Source organism: Phocoena sinus, chromosome 1 (assembly GCF_008692025.1).
Source record: "Phocoena sinus isolate mPhoSin1 chromosome 1, mPhoSin1.pri, whole genome shotgun sequence".
In the NCBI taxonomy this organism is placed as follows: Eukaryota; Metazoa; Chordata; class Mammalia; order Artiodactyla; family Phocoenidae; genus Phocoena; species Phocoena sinus.
In genome coordinates, this window is record NC_045763.1 from 951,806 (window position 1) to 969,023 (window position 17,218).

General features: G+C 62.1%; 1 protein-coding gene across 1 annotated transcript; it reads left to right on the forward strand.

Moving 5' to 3' along the window:
• The first annotated feature begins 4,324 nt into the window (after positions 1-4,324).
• On the forward strand, positions 4,325-14,976 carry GABRD (gamma-aminobutyric acid type A receptor subunit delta). The gene is made up of 9 exons (XM_032652003.1): positions 4,325-4,535; positions 10,328-10,440; positions 10,755-10,822; positions 10,920-11,140; positions 12,302-12,384; positions 12,754-12,891; positions 13,502-13,657; positions 13,870-14,081; positions 14,297-14,976. Exons 1-9 carry the CDS (start codon positions 4,468-4,470, stop codon positions 14,579-14,581), a joined length of 1,344 nt encoding a protein of 447 aa, XP_032507894.1. The 5' UTR covers positions 4,325-4,467; the 3' UTR covers positions 14,582-14,976.
• The last annotated feature ends 2,242 nt before the right edge of the window (positions 14,977-17,218 follow it).

Consider the following 17,218-nt stretch of genomic DNA (forward strand, 5'->3'; position numbering starts at 1 on the left):
TCTTTTTCACTTGATAGGCAGCCCTTTGTTAGGTATGTTAATCTGTGTGTAGCGTTTTCCGTCACATGAAAGAATTCAAATCGTCGCTTTAAAAAACATAAAATACGAGAATAGAATTCTGTCTTCTCCTCATGACACGTGAGCAATTGTACTTGGACGTCTATCTACCTCATGGAGAAAAAATTCTCTAGGTGGCCAAGTTCGGGTGTTTATTGGTTCTCAGGGCCTTGATTACCAAAAACAGCCTCGAGACGCAGCCCCGTTTCCAGCGCATCCTTTGTTTGAGCAGACAGTTGACCTCGGCCCGCTGCAGGGATTTTGCATGTGACCCTTTCTGCTAAGTTGCCTCTGCTTCTCCAAATGAATGGATTCCATCTGGAAATCATGGGATTAATAATTACACTCTAATAAGCTGAAGAAAATTTTTGTGTGTGACTGCCATTTTCTCTGTTTGGTGCATTTTCCCGGGAAAATAATAAAACAACCTCACAAATATATCCAGCAGGGATTTTAAAATTAGCTGGTGCAGTTTCCCCTCCTGAGTCCCTGTGACTCACCTGTACCTCCTGGGGCCCGTCCTGCTGCTGCAATGGACTCAGGCCAGCTCTCTGCCCAAGCTTTGGACTCGGTGCCATCCCTTCCTCTACGTCGTGAGCGTACGGCAAAGCATTACCCGAAAGAAACAGGCAAAAAAGACAGCAGGCTGATGATCTCAGTAGTCGAGTACACGCACCACCCCCACCTTGCAGCTCCCTAGGTTCTACCTAGGGCGTTGTTACCCAGGGAAGTGTTGAGGTGGTGACTCCGGGGGGCAATCACAGAAGTAGAGTATCTGTACCTTCCAGGGCTAAATGTGCGCTGGCCCTGCTCAGCGCCACACGGGGAGGGCATAACGCCTTCCTGCACTAAACAGGAGGAAGGTACAGCAGCCGCTGCCCTGAGCCCGTAACCAGAGGGCTCTGCACGGATCGTCCGCCGGGGAAGCCGTGTTACCTGTGAAATAAGAGGAAGGGGAGCGAGTGGACGAGTTAAGTAGACCTACAGGGACCAAACGCCTCAGGGTGGAATTTCAGGCTTCCTGTTCATCCCTGTACCCAGGCTCTGGCACCAGGTCCCCTGTCCCGTGCTCTCAGTGCCAGGCCAACGGGGTGGGGCTGTCAGGTATCTGGGTGAAGAGCACAGACCTCACCTGAAATGGACAGAGGCCCTTCATCTGATTGATTTGGAAAGTTTCAGCAAAGTCACACTTGGAGGGTGGGGTTCTGCCTTCCCCCCCAAAAAATCACAGGCGTGGAATAAAGATGGGGAATCACCTACACTATTTTCCACAGAAGGGGGGGACCTGAGCACCTACAAGTTAGACTGTTGTCTTCAGTGAAGACAACCCATGAGATCCTCTGTAATGGGCTTCAGCCTTGGGGACTTCCGGTACCCAGGAGACCCATCACTACTCAGCTTCTCCTCTGGCAAATGAATAAAACAAAATCAGGAGAAATTACTTCTCTGAGGCCACACGGCCAGTTAGGAGCAAGACAGGGACTGGTACCAGAGCTCTGACTCTGGGGGCATTTCCTGAATTATCAAAGGGAGGGGAGAAGTGGACCTTCGGTGGGGCTGCCCCGCGTAGGCTTTTCCCCATCCTGGGACGGCTGGAGCTTGTCTGCGTGGAGCGGAAGATGAGGGCCCCGAGACCAACTAGTGACACACATCAGTGGAATGCGACCAAGGCTCAGGAGTGCGACGAGCTAATTCTCAAAAAACTCGAGGAAGGAAAAATGAAAATGCCCATTCTTGAGATCCAAACTGAAGCCAACTAGCAACAAAATAGAACTAAAATAAAGCTTGCAGACTCTGGGGAAGAAATTAAGCATTTTGATTTGAGGTCAGTGAACAGCCGGGCCTCCTAGAGGGAGCTGTGAAGGACGGGCAGTATCACGGGTCCCCCGGGTGTGCAGGTCGCTGCCTTACCTCTTTCTCTGTCCTGGCCTTGAAATGTGCTTCTCTCCAGGGCTCGAGGAAGAAAAGGTGATTCGATGGCACCCAGCACCCAGGGCTACGGCTGAGATGCCTGTATGGGCGTCCTCCGGCGAAACTCAGGGCTAATGTTGTGCTTCAGGTAATAGACGAGGGTGTAGAAAGTGGCGATAATCTGGGTCACCCTGAACTAACTGAATCAAGTGATTCAAGGTCAGCAATATTTCTCAGAGGCTATCAGCACCTGGATCTTCTCAGATCCAAGGAAAGAGCGTGACAGTGAACCCAGAGGAAGCGCTGGAGCCTGGACCAGCACAGAGACCAAAGCTTGGGCCTGAAAGACAGGAGAGCGAGCGCTGTGCGTGCTCCCGAACGCTTCAGGGTCTGACCACACCAGCTGTGCCGGCTTTTGGTGGCTCTGAGCCTAAATTGCCCTGCATTTATTAAGCATCTATCGTACACCAGAGGCTCTTAGACACGAGGGCTGCTCTAGAGAAGCAGACAGACTAGATCCTAATCTAGCAGAAGAATAATGAAAACGACCCTCGTGAGGCTAAGGGCCCTCACTCCGTGCCAGGCCCCACTCTCCGCACTTCCTTGTGGGTTAACTCCTCAACCTCCGATCAAGCCTGCGCAGGAGGACAAATGGGAATGTGTCCAGAGACACGCCCAGAGCACACGCTCACACACACAGCAGGGCGGTGCTTCCAAGTACCCAGAGGACGCACCCGAGGGACCAGGGGACCCTCCAGGGGGGCATTTTTGCTGGGACCTGCCTGACTGTCTTAGAGCTCATTGCTGGCTCTAGGAAAGAAGGCTGAGACCCAGCCCCCTTGATCCGTGGCCCTCAGGATTGGGCTAGAAATTCCCAGCAGCAAAGCTCTTTCTTTTTTTTCTTTTCTTTTTTAAAATATATTTATTTATTTATTATTATTTTTTTTTGCGGTATGCGGGCCTCTCACTGTTGTGGCCTCTCCCATTGCAGAGCACAGGCTCCGGACGCGCAGGCTCAGCGGCCATGGCTCACGGGCCCAGCCGCTCCGGCATGTGGGATCTTCCCGGACCGGGGCACGAACCCATGTCCCCTGCATTGGCAGGCGGACTCTCAACCACTGCGCCACCAGGGAAGCCCTATTTGTTTATTTATTTATGACTGCATTGGGTCTTTGTTGCTGCGCGCGGGCTTTCTCTCTAGTTGCGGTGAGCGGGGGCTTCTCTTGTTGCGGAGCACGGGCTCTAGGTACACAGGCTTCAGTAGTTGTGGCACATGGGCTCAGTAGTTGTGGCTCGCAGGCCTAGTTGCTCCGTGTCATGTGGGATCTTCCCGGACCAGGGCTCGACCCCGTGTCCCCCGCATTGGCAGGTGGATTCTTAACCACTGCGCCACCAGGGAAGCCCCAGCAAAGCCCTTTCTACACTCCCCATCGCCTGCCCCGCACCTGCTCTGGCCAGTGTCAACAGTCACGCACAGGACTCAACCCACTCCAGGACCAGTTTGCCCATTTTTAAGTGTTTTCATGAGACGTTCGTTTTCGGTCGTGACTGGTACCGAGTCCAGAAGTGAATGAATGAGACCAAATGAGAAGAGTTTGTGGTCAGCTTTTTTGGGGAAACTGTGTAGAGTTTTATGTTCAGAAGAGTCACAGTAGAGAATGCGGAGGCCTTGGCTTTCTTGCTGGTTCGCTGGGGGTGGCGGTGGGGTGAGGTAGGGGTGTCGTCTCGTCAGAGCCCAGCCGTCGGCCTGCGGGCAGGTGTGATGGAGCCTGACCCGCCAGGCAGAGAAGTCACTGCGCCCCGCGACCAGAGCGGGGTTCTGACCACAGACCTGCGGGCAGCGAAGCGGCCACGCCTGCTCTCACCGCCCACCCGACGGAGGGTGGGCGAGGCGCAAGCGCCAGGGTCTTGGAAGGAGCTGCCGGTGCTGGGGGTGGGGGGGCGTCTCGCCCGGTAGAAGCTGAAGGCTTCTGGGGCGCTGGCACCCTCCTCCCCCCGAACCAGCTCCCGAGGACCCGTGACCCCCACAAATAGCCCATCGCAGACTCCGCCCCAGGGACGAGGTTCTGCCGCGCCCGTCGGTCCGCAGGCGCCTGGCCGGCAGCGAGAGGCCGCGTCCACGCGGGTCCTGCGCCTGAGTCGCCTCCCGGACAGACGCGCGGAGGGACCCTTTACGGCCGGCAAGGGCAGCGGCGCCGGGACGGGGAGTGCCGGACCCCCGGCCGGGGCCGCGGGGGTGTGGCGGAGGCGGGAGGGGAGCTGCAGGCGGGGCGGCCGGAGCTGGAGGGGGAGGGCGGGAGGGGGCCGTGCCGCGCGGCGCGGGGCGGGGCGGCTCCGGGCTCGCCGCTCCGTCCGCCCTCGCGCCCGCGCCGCGCGCCCTCCCGCTCCCGCCCTCTTGTGCCGCCGCCGCCGCGGCCGCCGGCTAAGCAACTTCTCGAGCTCCCGCGACCGGCCGGACCCCGGCGCCGCCCCCGGCCCAGCGCCCAGCCGGCCGAGGCCATGGACGCGCTGGCCTGGCTGCTGCCCCCGCTTCTGCTGCTCTGCGCGCAGCAGCACCGCGGCACCAGGTGAGCGAGCGCCGGGTCCGCGCTGCGCCGGGGCCGCCCTCGGTGGGGAGTCCCGCGCCTGCCAAGCCCCGGCTGCCGGGATGGCGCCCCGTGCGAACCCCTGCTCTTCAGGGGCCCGCGTCTTCCCGCACCCACAGGCTCCCACCGTGTCTGTCCCCCATCCCCCCATGACTCCCCCACCCCGTCTCCCCCGCGGGCCCTCCTCTCCGAACTCGCCGCGGAGATGCCCTTGGGCGCGGGCAGCGGCGATGTTCTAGGTTCTGGCAGCCCCGCCGCCCCGGTGCTGTCCGCCGTCCCGGTGCTGAACCCGCGCCGCAGGGCCGGTCGAGGGCGTCAGAGCCGCTCGCAGTTTGCCCCGGTGCCCGGGCTCGCCTGCTGAGCTCGGGTTCCTCGCCCCAGCCGGCACTTGGCCGATCCCTGGCTGGCTGGTGCCCTTCCAGGCGCGGTCTGAGCTCTCAGCAGGGCCCCAGCTTCAGGCAGGAAGAAAGGAGGGGTCCGGAGAACACGGGAGAGGAGGCCGCTCCCCTCCTTCGGGCACCCGCTTCCGTTGCCTTTAGCAGTCTGGGGTGGACAAGAAGGCGCGTCCTCATGGCAGGTGTGGCTGTGGACCTCCCTTCTGGGACCATTTCTAATGCCATCCGACTGCAGGGTATGCGAGTGGGGGAGCCAGGTGCCCCTGTCAGGGGACAGACTCCGGATTTCTTTTTAACTGTCAGGAGAGGGGATGAGGTGCCCTGTCTTCCCCCGCGAAGGCAGAGGCTAAGAAGAAAGGTCCCTGTGCCGAGGCTCCCTCCCTCTGGCTCCCAGGGGCCAGCATGGTCCCAGCTCGCTTTTCGCGTCTCTGCAGACTGGACTTGAGGTGGGCCCCGGGTTGCCCAGCATCCTGACCTCTGAGTCTGGTTACCTGCCATAGGAGTTGTGAGGGGCCTTTTTGAAAATCATCTTGGTGCCAGGGCTGCAGAAAAAAACAGAGCAAAAACATCTCTCCCTGCCCCTTCCCCCCAGCATTCCAGACTTTGTGGTCAACCAACTGATGTCGAAGACTTTAAAAGCCAGAAATCGTTGAACACTGGCCTGTGTTTGGGCTGTAGTCACTCGGACAATACGTAACACGGCTCTGTGTGTGTGTGGTCAGAGCTTACTTGTTGATGGGTGGAGGGCAGAGTCTGGCTTTGGTTGTAGACCTGGCTGTCATGTCACAGTCACAGGCAGTCCCCGTGTGGCCCCTGTCCCGGGGCCTTGTTCTGTATCAAGCCCAATGGGCTGTTCTCCTCTCTCCTCTTCCTGCTTCACGGTCCCAGAAAGGGCGAAGCGTTGAGCTGTGGCTGTGGAGGGATGTGCTGGGGGCCGGGGGTCAGCCGCCGGCTCAGGCCCACAGCTGCGCACCGCAGTTCTGAAATCCAAGTTGCTCTGAGCCCCAAGTGTTAGTCCAAGTTTGACACCAGCACTCAGTTGGCGGCAAAGCCTGCCTTGCTTGTTTTGTCTGTATCCACGCTACTCATGAGGCATATTTATACATTTCCTGCTGGAAAATTCTCCAGACACACCCCTCCCCAAGTCCATGAGTGCGTTATATTGCCTTTCTAAAATCTGCAGTGTTTTGAACTCCTACCCCATCTGGCTCCTGGGTTGTTGGGCGAGGGGTGAGCCTGTCTGCCTGTGTAGGAAGGCTGAGGCCCCGGTTGGGACGAGCGCCTCTGGGCTTTGGGGGCCTTCGGGGCCTCTTTTCCCATCTGCTCTGCATCCCTCCGCTCAGATACCAGGGCAACAGTGGCTTCTCTTCCCTCGTCCCCACCCCGGGGCGGTGTGAGGGGACATCGAGGCGAATGGAAGGGCCTCTTTGTTGCCGCCCCTCAACCCAGATCCCGGGGCTCCTGGTGGGATAAGAAGGGAGTAGGCCGTGCAGCATTTGTGGGTCGGGTCAAGGCCACGCTTCCCTGAGTCTGAAGATCCGCTCACGCAGCGGCCACCCAAGCTCACCGGCTGCCTACCCGAGTGGGTGGCCTTCCGGGGCTGCTGGCACCTCCATCTCCCTGGAGAAGCTGTGCCCGCGGCTCCTGCCTCGCCCTCACCTCCCGTGAGCGCAATCGTCGTGGTGTTCGCCTTGGTAACTGAGGTGCCAGCGCTGCAGCGGCTGCTCTAAAAGCAGAGCTGTCAGGGATCCGTGGGCTTCGTGTGCGCAGGGTCCGGGGTGGGGGGGTGGGAGGATCCTGGGGGTGGTGCCTGCTGCCTCGTTCAGCTACACCCACCTTCCCTTTCCATCCCCAGGGGCACAGGCAAGTGACAGGGCTGGGGCTTCTCTCAGGGGGGCCAGGAGAGGGCGGGGGGCCTGACGGCACCCAGGAGCAACCCCGGGAGGGCGGAAGCTGCCTGTGATTTCACGGCACCTGCTCTGTCCCACGAGCTTGAGCCTGGTGTGTCTCTGAGCTTCTGTTCCTCTAATGAAACCCCAACCCTAGGCCACCGCCGGCTTCCAGGGCCATCAGAGGAGTTAGACGCTCCTTCCCGGAACGCGGGTCAGAGTCCCAACATTCTGACCCCATGCAGAGCCCCCCATGGACCAGGTGCCCCGCCTGCCCCACTGACTCTACCTGAACCAGTGGAGGAGGGTAGGGCCGTCCAGGACCCAGAGCACCATATGGCCCCGCCTCCAGCCCCCGCATCCCTTCACAGCTGCAGAACCGGCCACCTTGTCCCAGGTGAGATGTGGCACCGCAGGCGGCTGTTCCCTTCTCACCCCTGGAGACGGCAGAGCTGAGAACCCACCAGTGTCCTGACACTTTCAGGCGAGCTTCATGGTGGGCGCTGCCCTTGCCCTTGCCTCTGTGCCCCTGAGCGTGTGTGAGGCCCTGGCCCAGGACAGGTGTGCTCACCTGTGCCACCAGCCCAAGGCCGGGAAGGGTGGTGTCTCCTGACGGCCTGGCTCCAAGCAGGCCGGCCGCTGGGCCAGTCCAAAAATAAAGCCTCATTCCAATCCCTTTGCGTCTGACCTTCAGGGTGAACTCCGTTTGCATTTTTAATTGTGCTTTACTTGGGGCCAGGGCTTCATTTAATTCCTTCTTTTACTTTGTTACCAAAGCACCTGCCCTGTCTACACGCTCTACCCAGCCTTCACCTGGAGGGACCCCGTGGGCCTGCGGGGAGGGCGGGTTTCGCAGGCCTCACTAGCTGAGGACCTCCTGGGTCACGTTCAGCCTTCCTCATGGGCCGGTATGTGGAGCAGACGAGGGGCCCAGGTGCCCTTGCCAGCGTTTCCCAAGCCCCAGCGGCCCGAGGCCTTCTTGAAGCCCCTGAGAGGACGGCGTCCCGGGGCCAGTCCAGCTGGATGCCGAGCCCCACCAACTCAGCGGCAGAACTTGCTCCCGGCCCCTCCCTCCACTGACCCTCCCTCGGTCTGGACCAGGCCCCTTTCTGTCTCCATGGCCCGTCCAGCCCATCATCCCCCCAACCTCCACGATGGCCCCCAGTTTATCCCCCCTATTCCCTCAGGACACTTCCCATGCCCCTCCCTCACAGGCATCCAGGTTTAATCTAATTAATCGAGCAGCTCCTTGTTCGGAGTGCCGGTTTCCCCTTGACCCCGGATGAGCCCCACGGTCCCCCCTCCACACTCTCGGCCCCATGCCTGCCACCGCCCTGCAGGCCCCTCCCAGACCCCACCGCGTGGAGCCCTCGGCTGCCTCCTGCCTCTTGCCTCGGCCCAGACTCACTTTCTCTCTCTTTGGGCTGTGATGTCACTTTCTCGGGGAGGCTGTCCCTTTCTCCCCAGCCAGAGGGCTCCTGACCTCCCCTTCCTGTGACCGTCTTCATGCTCAAAGCCCCTTGCTTTGCCACCCCTTGCAGACGCTGACCTCTGGCCGCGACTGTCCTGGCCCGGCTCAGTCACATCTCTGGAACAGGGCGTCACCAAGGGTCACACTAGCCAGATGGAGGCGTGGATGAATAAATGCGTGATCAGGACAGCTTCCTTCAGGGGCCCGGGGCAGGGCCAGGAGAGGGATGGGGGTTCAGTGGAGGTGGGGGGAATCAGCGTGGGGACATGGGGGGTCAGAGTTAGCGCTGGAGCAAGAGGTGGGGACAGATGACAGAGGGTCTGGAGGGTCAAGCGGGCGTCTAAGAGGGCGAGGCTGGAGTGCAGGAGTCGGGGGCAGTAGCAGCTGGAGGCAGGCAGGAGGCTGGGGCCATGGCGGCGGGGGACGCAGTCTGTGGTGGCCCAAGTGGCGGGTGGTGGGGGGGCACGGCACAGGCTGCACCGACAGGCTCAGCGGTAGCCGGTCCCACGTCCGGAGGGTAGGGGTGGGGCGGCCAGCGGCAGCACCGCGGGAGCCCAGAGGGGTCAGCGGTCTCGTCACGGTGGCCAAAACGGCCCAGAGTGGGGCGCCTGGGCACGCGGCCATGCCGGACTCTGGGGAGAGGAAGGAATGGCCTCAGAGCTCCCGGCCGCTCTGCACCCACACCCTGGCGCATCGGCTCCCCTGCGGGCTCTGGATGGGCTCGGGCCCCAGGTGCCCTGGAGGCCTTCTCTGCCCACTGGGGACAGCAGTGATTCAGAGGAAAACAAGAGGCTTCCTCCTGAATGTCCCTCCTCGTTCCCTGCTGTCAGGTTTAGGAGAAATCCTGCCCGCCCCACCCCCCACCTGCCGTGGCCTGGAGGAGCAAGGGTGTGTGAGGTTCCCGGGGCTGCTGTAACAAGCGACCACAAGCTGGGGGATTTAAGACAGGGGGGATTTATTCTCTCGTAATTCTGGAGGCCCGAAGTCTGAAGCCAAGGTGTCGGCAGGGTCCATGCCTCTCTGCAGCCTCTGGTGCTGCCGGAGTCCCTGGTGTCCCTCGGCTTGTGGCCGCATCACTCCATCCCTGCCTCGGTGGTCACGTGGCTTCTCCCCGTGTGTCCATTTCCTTTTCTTCTAAGGACACCAGTCATGGATTTAGGGCCCACCCTAGTCTAGCATTTCATCTTAACTAATTACGTCTGCAAAGCCCCTGTCTCCCAATAAGGTTCCATTCTGGGGTTCTGGGTGGACATGAATGTGGGGGCGCTGTTTCCCAGAGGGCGAGCAGAAGAAGGGGGATGGGCAGAGCCACTGGGGGGCTTCCAGCAGTCGGCGTGTGCGGGCCACGAGACGCCTGTGTCGTTGGGTCCCCGTGCGGCCCCACCAGGGACAAACACGACCAGCACAGGCTGTCGGTGAGGTTAATCTGAAACCAGGGTGCGTGGCCCCCAGCTGCTCCGGGGTCAGGCCAAGCCCCGGAGGCACGTGGCAATTTGGGGAGATCTGGAGACTGCCTGGGAAGGGACAGAGAGCAGGAGGCCGGCCTGCAGCCTCCCCACGGGCCCTCGGCCTGGACCTGGGTCCCGGGTTTGGGACCTCACCCGCTGTCTCCCTCTCCCCAGCCTTCAGCCTCCTGGTCACACGTCTTTTCTCCCAAGTCACCTCCTACAGGACACATTGCCCTCAGAAGCTGAAAGGGAGGCCATGTGCTCTTGTTGGGGGACCCCAGGGGTGGGGATGCTGGGTGGTTATGGAGGGAGCTGGGGGCCTCTGCCTGACCTGGGTGGCCTCCCTCAGGGCCGAGTGAGTGGGATGTAAGCTGAGCATAGAGGCCAGTGGAAGACGTCCAGGAGTCCTGGGCTCTGCACCTCCCGGGGCCTCCCTGTGTCCGGCGTGAGTTCCTGGGACTGGTCAGGTCCAGCCCGCAGGGCCTCCCCGCTGTCCACCCATGGCCTAGGTGCCCAGGACAGGCTCTGTCCCTGGCACCCTGCCTGTGACCAGAGGGCCTTGCATTTCCAGGGCAATGAATGACATTGGCGACTATGTCGGCTCCAACCTGGAAATATCCTGGCTCCCCAACCTGGACGGTTTGATAGAGGGCTATGCCCGCAACTTCCGGCCTGGCATCGGAGGTGAGAGTGGCCGTCGGGCTCGGGCAGACCCTGGGTCCAGTGTGGGTGTGAGCCCTGCTTGGCTCTGGGCTGGCGCAGAGGCCCGCTCCCCTGAGGGGTGTGCCCGAGCTCCTGCACCAGCCCCCAGGGAAACGGCTAGGAAGGTGGATCTGCTCAGGCCTCAGGCTGGTCTGCACCAAGACGGCCTTCCCTGCAAAGCCCCTGGCTGTTCCCTGTCCCGCCTTCTGGGGAATTCGCTGGCCTGGCTGAGCGGCCAGGGGTGCTGGGCCCTGGCCTCAGCCCCACCTGCCTCGGGCCTGGCTCCTTCCTCGCAGGCCCCCCTGTGAACGTGGCACTCGCCATCGAGGTGGCCAGCATCGACCACATCTCTGAGGCGAACATGGTAGGTCCCACCGGCCTCCGCCCCGCTCCCGGCCGCGTGCCCTAGGAGCGAGCGGAGGGGCTGACGGCCGGGCCTCTGCGTCCCCCCACCCCCGCAGGAGTACACCATGACGGTGTTTCTGCATCAGAGCTGGCGCGACAGCAGGCTGTCCTACAACCACACCAATGAGACTCTGGGCCTGGACAGCCGCTTCGTGGACAAGCTGTGGCTCCCTGACACCTTCATCGTGAACGCCAAGTCCGCCTGGTTCCACGATGTGACGGTGGAGAACAAGCTCATCCGGCTGCAGCCCGACGGGGTGATTCTCTACAGCATCCGGTGAGCCCAGCCGGCTGCCTGCCCACCCACCCCCCACGGAGCGCACCGCTGGGAGCTGGGGGGATGGGGGGTGGGGGGTGGCGGTATTTATATCCCCCGGCAACCAGCAGCTGCGCAGGAAGCCGAGGTTGCTGGCCGGAAGCCAGCAGAGGCCGCTATTTGGCTAACGCGTGCCCTCGTCTTTTTAAATTGAGGTGAAGTGCACATAACATCAAATCAAGCATTTAAAAGTGAACAATTCCGCGATACTTAGCACATCCCCCATGTTGTGCAAACATCACCTCTACCCACTCGCAATATATTTCACCCGAAAGGAGACCCTGTGCCCGTTAGCAGTCACTCCCCATCTCCCGTCTCCAGCTCTGCAAACTGCCAATCGGCTTTCTAGCTTCATGGATTTGCCTATTCAGCACATTTCACACAAAAGTAATCATACGCTACGTGACCCCTTGAGTCTGCTTTTTTTCACTTAGTGTAGTGTTTTCGAGATTCATCTATGCTGTGACATTTATCAGAATTTCCTGCCTTTCGATGGCAGAGTGACATTCCATTGCATGGATACGCCAGTTTTGTGTATCTGCTCCTCCGTGGACGGACAGCTGTGCTGGTTCCACATTTGACTGTTGTGAGCTGTGCTGCTGTGAACACACGTGTACGTGTATCGGTTTGAATGTGTGTTTTCTGACACACGCCTTTTAAAAGTGGACTTAATTGCCAACACTTTAAAGATCAGGAGATTTACATAAGAATCTAAATTCTCTTGGAAAACCAGCACACTTGGCAACACCAGCCTTTTCCCAGGCTGCATGGTCAGTGGGGACGCCTAGAGGCCGTCCCCAGGGGCAGACCAGGGGGCTCAGGCTGGACCCGCCTTCCTGGCCGCAGGCTTAGCCAGCCAGCTGTTCTGAAGGACGAGGAAAGTGAGTGAAATCCGGTTCTTGATCCCCGAAGACTCACAGAGATCTGTAACGTGGCCACAGTTTCCAGTTTCCACCCAAATGCCGGCAGCTTGCCGGCAAGACCAAAGGCAGCCTGCTGCCGCCCCGTGAGGAGGCCGTGCTGGCCGGGTGCAGGAGCGTCTCTGCCATGTTGGGCCAGAGAGACGCCGGCTGCCGGGGGCTGGCCTCATCCCGGGGACCCACCGGTGTGTTGTCTGGGCAGAATCACCTCCACGGTGGCCTGCGACATGGACCTGGCCAAGTACCCCATGGACGAGCAGGACTGCATGCTGCACCTGGAGAGCTGTGAGTGCGGGGCGGTGCGGGGGCGGGGCGCAGGGCGGGGGCGGGGCAGAAACAGAAGGAAGAGAAGGAAGAGAGGGGGCCGGAAGGCCCTCCTGCTGCGGGTCAGCGCCCTGCCCAGGACGGCCGGCCCTGGAGGCCAAACAAGACGCGTGCCTGTGTCACTGGGCCACGCCTGGCAAGGGCGACCTGCCCTTTGGCCAGCTCATCTGGCCTTGCCCACCTTTCCGAGGTGCCAGGCGTGGTCCCAGGCCTCCTTGCTCCCTGCCTCTGTGTATCGAGCTCCCAGCACAGGCAGGGCAGTCCTGCGAGGGCTGCCAGGGGCTGGGGAGGGGGCGCCAGGCTCTGCGGCCCATGTGGGCTCTCCTGCAGACGGCTACTCGTCCGAGGACATCGTCTACTACTGGTCTGAAAACCAGGGGCAGATCCACGGGCTGGACAGGCTGCAGCTAGCGCAGTTCACCATCACCAGCTACCGCTTCACCACGGAGCTGATGAACTTCAAATCGGGTAACGCGGCCTCTCGCGGCCTCTTCCTTGTGAGCCCCGCTGGTGGTTTTCTAGTGCTTTCCGCAGAGCCACTAGCCGGCCCCGAGGGCCCCCTGAGGCTGCAGCTGGAAAACCGCTGGTCGGCGCAGGCTGTGCCTGGCCCAGCCGCCCGGGACGAGCCCTAGTGCGGGCCCGGATCAGGTTTCCTCCGCCTTACTCCTCGCTTCTTCATTGCTTCCCGGGGTTTGAGGGGTGCCGGGGGGCTCCAGGGCCAAGCCTGTGTTGTCTCCCGGCCCCTCCCGCCCCTGCTGCCTGGTCATCGGAGCCAGCGAGCCCAGGCTGGCTCCTTCCTCGAGCTGGGCTGTGCACAAGCAGGGCAGGAGAGGGGTGCACTGCGCTCTGGGAGGGGCCCACGGGCCAGAAACAAGGCCGGAATCTTTCTCCTCCCCCTCCTCTGGTGGCCCTGCCGCAGGGCCGGACCCTCTCCTGACCCATCAGGCTGTGGGGGGAGGTGGGCACAAGGGTCTTCCTCTCTTTGGAGGCCGGCAGTGGCCCCAGTTCCCGCTCAGTGCCCCTCTCCCCGAGCACTGCCCTGGGTGGTGGGCCTGGTGCTAACCGGGGTCTCCGGCAGCCGGCCAGTTCCCCCGGCTCAGCCTGCACGTCCACCTCCGGAGGAACCGGGGCGTCTACATCATCCAGTCCTACATGCCCTCCATCCTCCTGGTCGCCATGTCCTGGGTCTCCTTCTGGATTAGCCAGGCCGCAGTGCCCGCCAGGGTGTCTCTAGGTACGGGGCCCTGGCCTCTCCCCCCGCGGGAGCTGGTGGAAGGAGGGAGTCTGGGAGCAGGGCCCTAACCCCACTTGTCCTGAGCACAGGCCTTGCCTTGCAGTCCCTCGGGCCCACTGTCCTGGGGCAGTGGCCAGCCGGGCCGGGCCTGGTGACAGGATCCTGACCTGTACCCGGGTGGGTTCCAGTAATGGCACCACCTGTTCCCACAGGCATCACCACGGTGCTGACCATGACCACACTGATGGTCAGTGCCCGCTCCTCCCTGCCGCGGGCGTCGGCCATCAAGGCGCTGGATGTGTACTTCTGGATCTGCTACGTCTTTGTGTTTGCCGCCCTGGTGGAGTACGCCTTCGCCCACTTCAACGCTGACTACCGGAAGAAGCAAAAGGCCAAGGTCAAGGTCAAGGAGCAGAGGGTCGAGGTGAGGCTGGGGGTGGAGTGGGGTTCTCACGTTCAGGACGAAGGACAGCGCCCCCGCCCAGCACCAGGGAGGGTCAGCGTTGCCTGCGGGGCAGGGGGCACTTTTTCCTGTGCTCAGCCTGGGACCTGCTCTCCCAGTAGAGCCGCTGGCCTGGGCCGGGGGTCCTGCCCCTCGCTCGCCAGCCACTCAGCCCGCCCCTCCCCCTCCCCACACAGATGGACGTGAAGAATGCCATCGTGCTCTTCTCCCTTTCGGCCGCGGGCGTCACCCAGGAGCTGGCCGCGTCCCGCCGGCAGTGCCGCGCGCCCGGGAACCTCATGGGTTCCTACAGGTCGGTGGAGGTGGAGACAGAGGAGACGAAGAAACAGGGGCCCCAGGGGGGCCTCCGTGCGCTTTTCAAGCCCATCGACGCGGACACCATCGACATCTACGCCCGTGCCGTGTTCCCCGCGGCCTTCGCCGCCGTCAACGTCATCTACTGGGCCGCGTACGCCATGTGAGGCCGGCTTCGCAGGTCCCATGCCCGGGACCTCCTGGGGGAAGGACCCCCGGGGCGCTCTGCGTGTTTCACAGGGGGGAGGACCACGGGCCACATAAAAGGAGAGGAAGGCCTCAGCCTCGCTCAGCACCCCCAGGCTCTGTCCCCACCCTCACCCAGACCCCTGGTCTTTAGAAGACGGCCCAGCAGCCCAGCCTCCTGACCTGGGAGCCAGGCAGGCACCGGGCCCCAGGGAGCTTTGCGTCTGACTCGGAAAAGGATCCTGATTCTGGGACTTAGCTCTGTGGGTTTGGACCACGGAGGGGGAGGAGGCCGGGCATGGAAGGTACGCATCTTCTCGGTGAGAAAGCGGGAAGGCCTTTGGTCCCAGCATGAAATAAAACGGAGCCTTTGGCCGCTGCTTAAATTCACTGTGACCTCCTCTGCTGGAGCCTGGAAGGCTCTCCTCCCACTAGCTCGACGGGCTCAGGACAGAGGGACTTGGGGACCGAGACTTGAGGACAGAGGGGCTGGGGGGAGGCACGGGGGCTGGAAGAGTCACTCACCCCCAGTCCCTCGGGTGCATGGCCGGGGGTGCCATCTCAGTGCCTTCTGTACGTGGTGATGGGAGAACAGAGACAACCAGGTCCCCATGAATACCCAGCCCCCTCCCACATCTGCTGCCACCACAGGGTGCCAGGGTCGCAGCTCTCAGCAAGGGGCCCGGGTCACCCCTGCACCAGAGCAGGGCAGGTCCTCACACTCAGAGAGGACAGAGGCGACTAGAGCGGCAGCTGTGCAGCCGAGCTGGGTCGGGAATGCCAGGCCCAGTGCTCTGCTGTGATCAGCCAGGCCACGACCCCGCTGGCCCTGAGGTGCCCCCGCAAACCACCTCGAGGGGCGTGTGACGGTGACTTTGTGGGAATCAGAAAGTGTGCCCTGCTGGGCCACCTGCCCAGGGTGTGCTCTGTCCCCAGGTCACGGGAGCAGGCGCTGGGGATGCTCACCCACTGCAGGGCTTAGCTGGCAGAGTGACCCCTGAGGCCAGGTGGTCCAGCCAGGGCTGCAGGGCCCAGCGGCCCCCCGCGGGAGCAGCCGTGTCTGAGGCCTGCCTCCCGCCCAGGGCTCACACCTCGAGCTCAAAGGCCCCTTACCTCCTGAGGACGCCTCCTTGCGCCAGGCTGCCCCTTGGGCCCCCGCTCTAAAGGGCTAGGCTGCAGGGCTGGGCAGGCTCGTCCCAGGGGGCAGGACCGCCCAGGGAGCAGGGCCTCCGGGCCCCAGAGTGACTGACGTGGGAGCAGCAGAAAGCAGGTGGCCGAGATGCGGCAGAGCCCGGATCTGGGTCGGCCAGGGCCCCAGGCCATGCCTGGCCAGCTCTGACAAGAGGCCAGTGACGCCTCTTTCTCCCCTTCCCAGATGGGCGCCCTCTGGCCTGTGTGTCTCCAGCAGCGTCCCTGCTCCCTCCTCCTGGAACACGGAGAGTGGCCCGGGGATGGGACGTCCAGGCCCCGATGGCGTCCTGAAGCTACTGGGCTGGGCCCGAGACCGCCCATAGCACCCCCGCCCCTGGCACCCGGGGTCCTGCCCTAAGGCCTGCCTTCCACTGGGGCCTCTGGCGGATGCGCGGGTGGGTTCAAGGTTCCCGGAACTGCTGTGCTCACCTGGGTCCGCTGCCAGGACCCTGCCCGCCCCGGGGCCCGCCTCCCCCCCCCCCGCCTTCTTCACGGCTCGCAGGCTGCCCTCCTTCTGCTGCGCGGTACCCACAGGGAGCTATTTCGAGCTGGGCTTTGTGGCCGCCTTGGGCACCCACGCAGCGAGGCCCGCCCGGGCAGGAGCCTTCACTCAATTCTGCAACCGGCAATCACTCCCTCTAGCCTGCAGGCTGCTATTTCTGCCCACATGTTTACAGGGCCAGGAAGAGGGACGGGAAGGGCTGATGCTCTTGAAATGCGAGTTCTATTCCGGCGCTGATGACATGAGCAGATTGAAGGCCAGGGCGGATCAAGGTTCGCAGCTGAGAGGAGCTGGCTTGGGCAGGGGTGGCAGCGCTTCCTGAGCCGGGGCACCGGGGCCAGGTGGCCGGGTGGGGCGGTGGCCTGGGCTCTGCGTGCGCCTCATTCCAGCAGGGACGGTCTTTGGGGGCTGTCAGCTTCCTTGTCTGTGTTCTCCTGTGGAGGCCCACGTAGACTCCTAAATGCTCCCCTGAGCCTGGGACAGCTTCTTCCCCGAGGCTGGAGGAGGCAGGGCCCCAGGTCCCTTCCGTCCCCTGTAGCAGGGGGAAGACCAGCACTGACCCCTCCCCCTTCCAGTGGGGCACAGGCCTCACCGTGCGCAGCCCACACCTGGGGGCGTCGTTTGGGTTCCCTCAAAAGCAGAGCTTGAGACAAGGACCTGGTAGAGGAAGTTTATTTGGGGGGAAATTAGTTTCCTGGAGTGGCCGTAGCAAAGTGCCACAGGCTGGGAGGCTTAAAGCAACAGAAATTCAGGGAATTCCCTGGTGGTCCAGTGGTTAGGACTCTGCACTTTCACTGCTGTGGCCCGGGTTTGATCCCTGGTTGGGGAACTAAGATCCCACAAGCCACATAGCACGGCCAAAAAAGAAGAGAAAAAGATAAAAGAAGAACTCATGCTCTTACAGTTCTGGAGGCCAGGAGTCTAA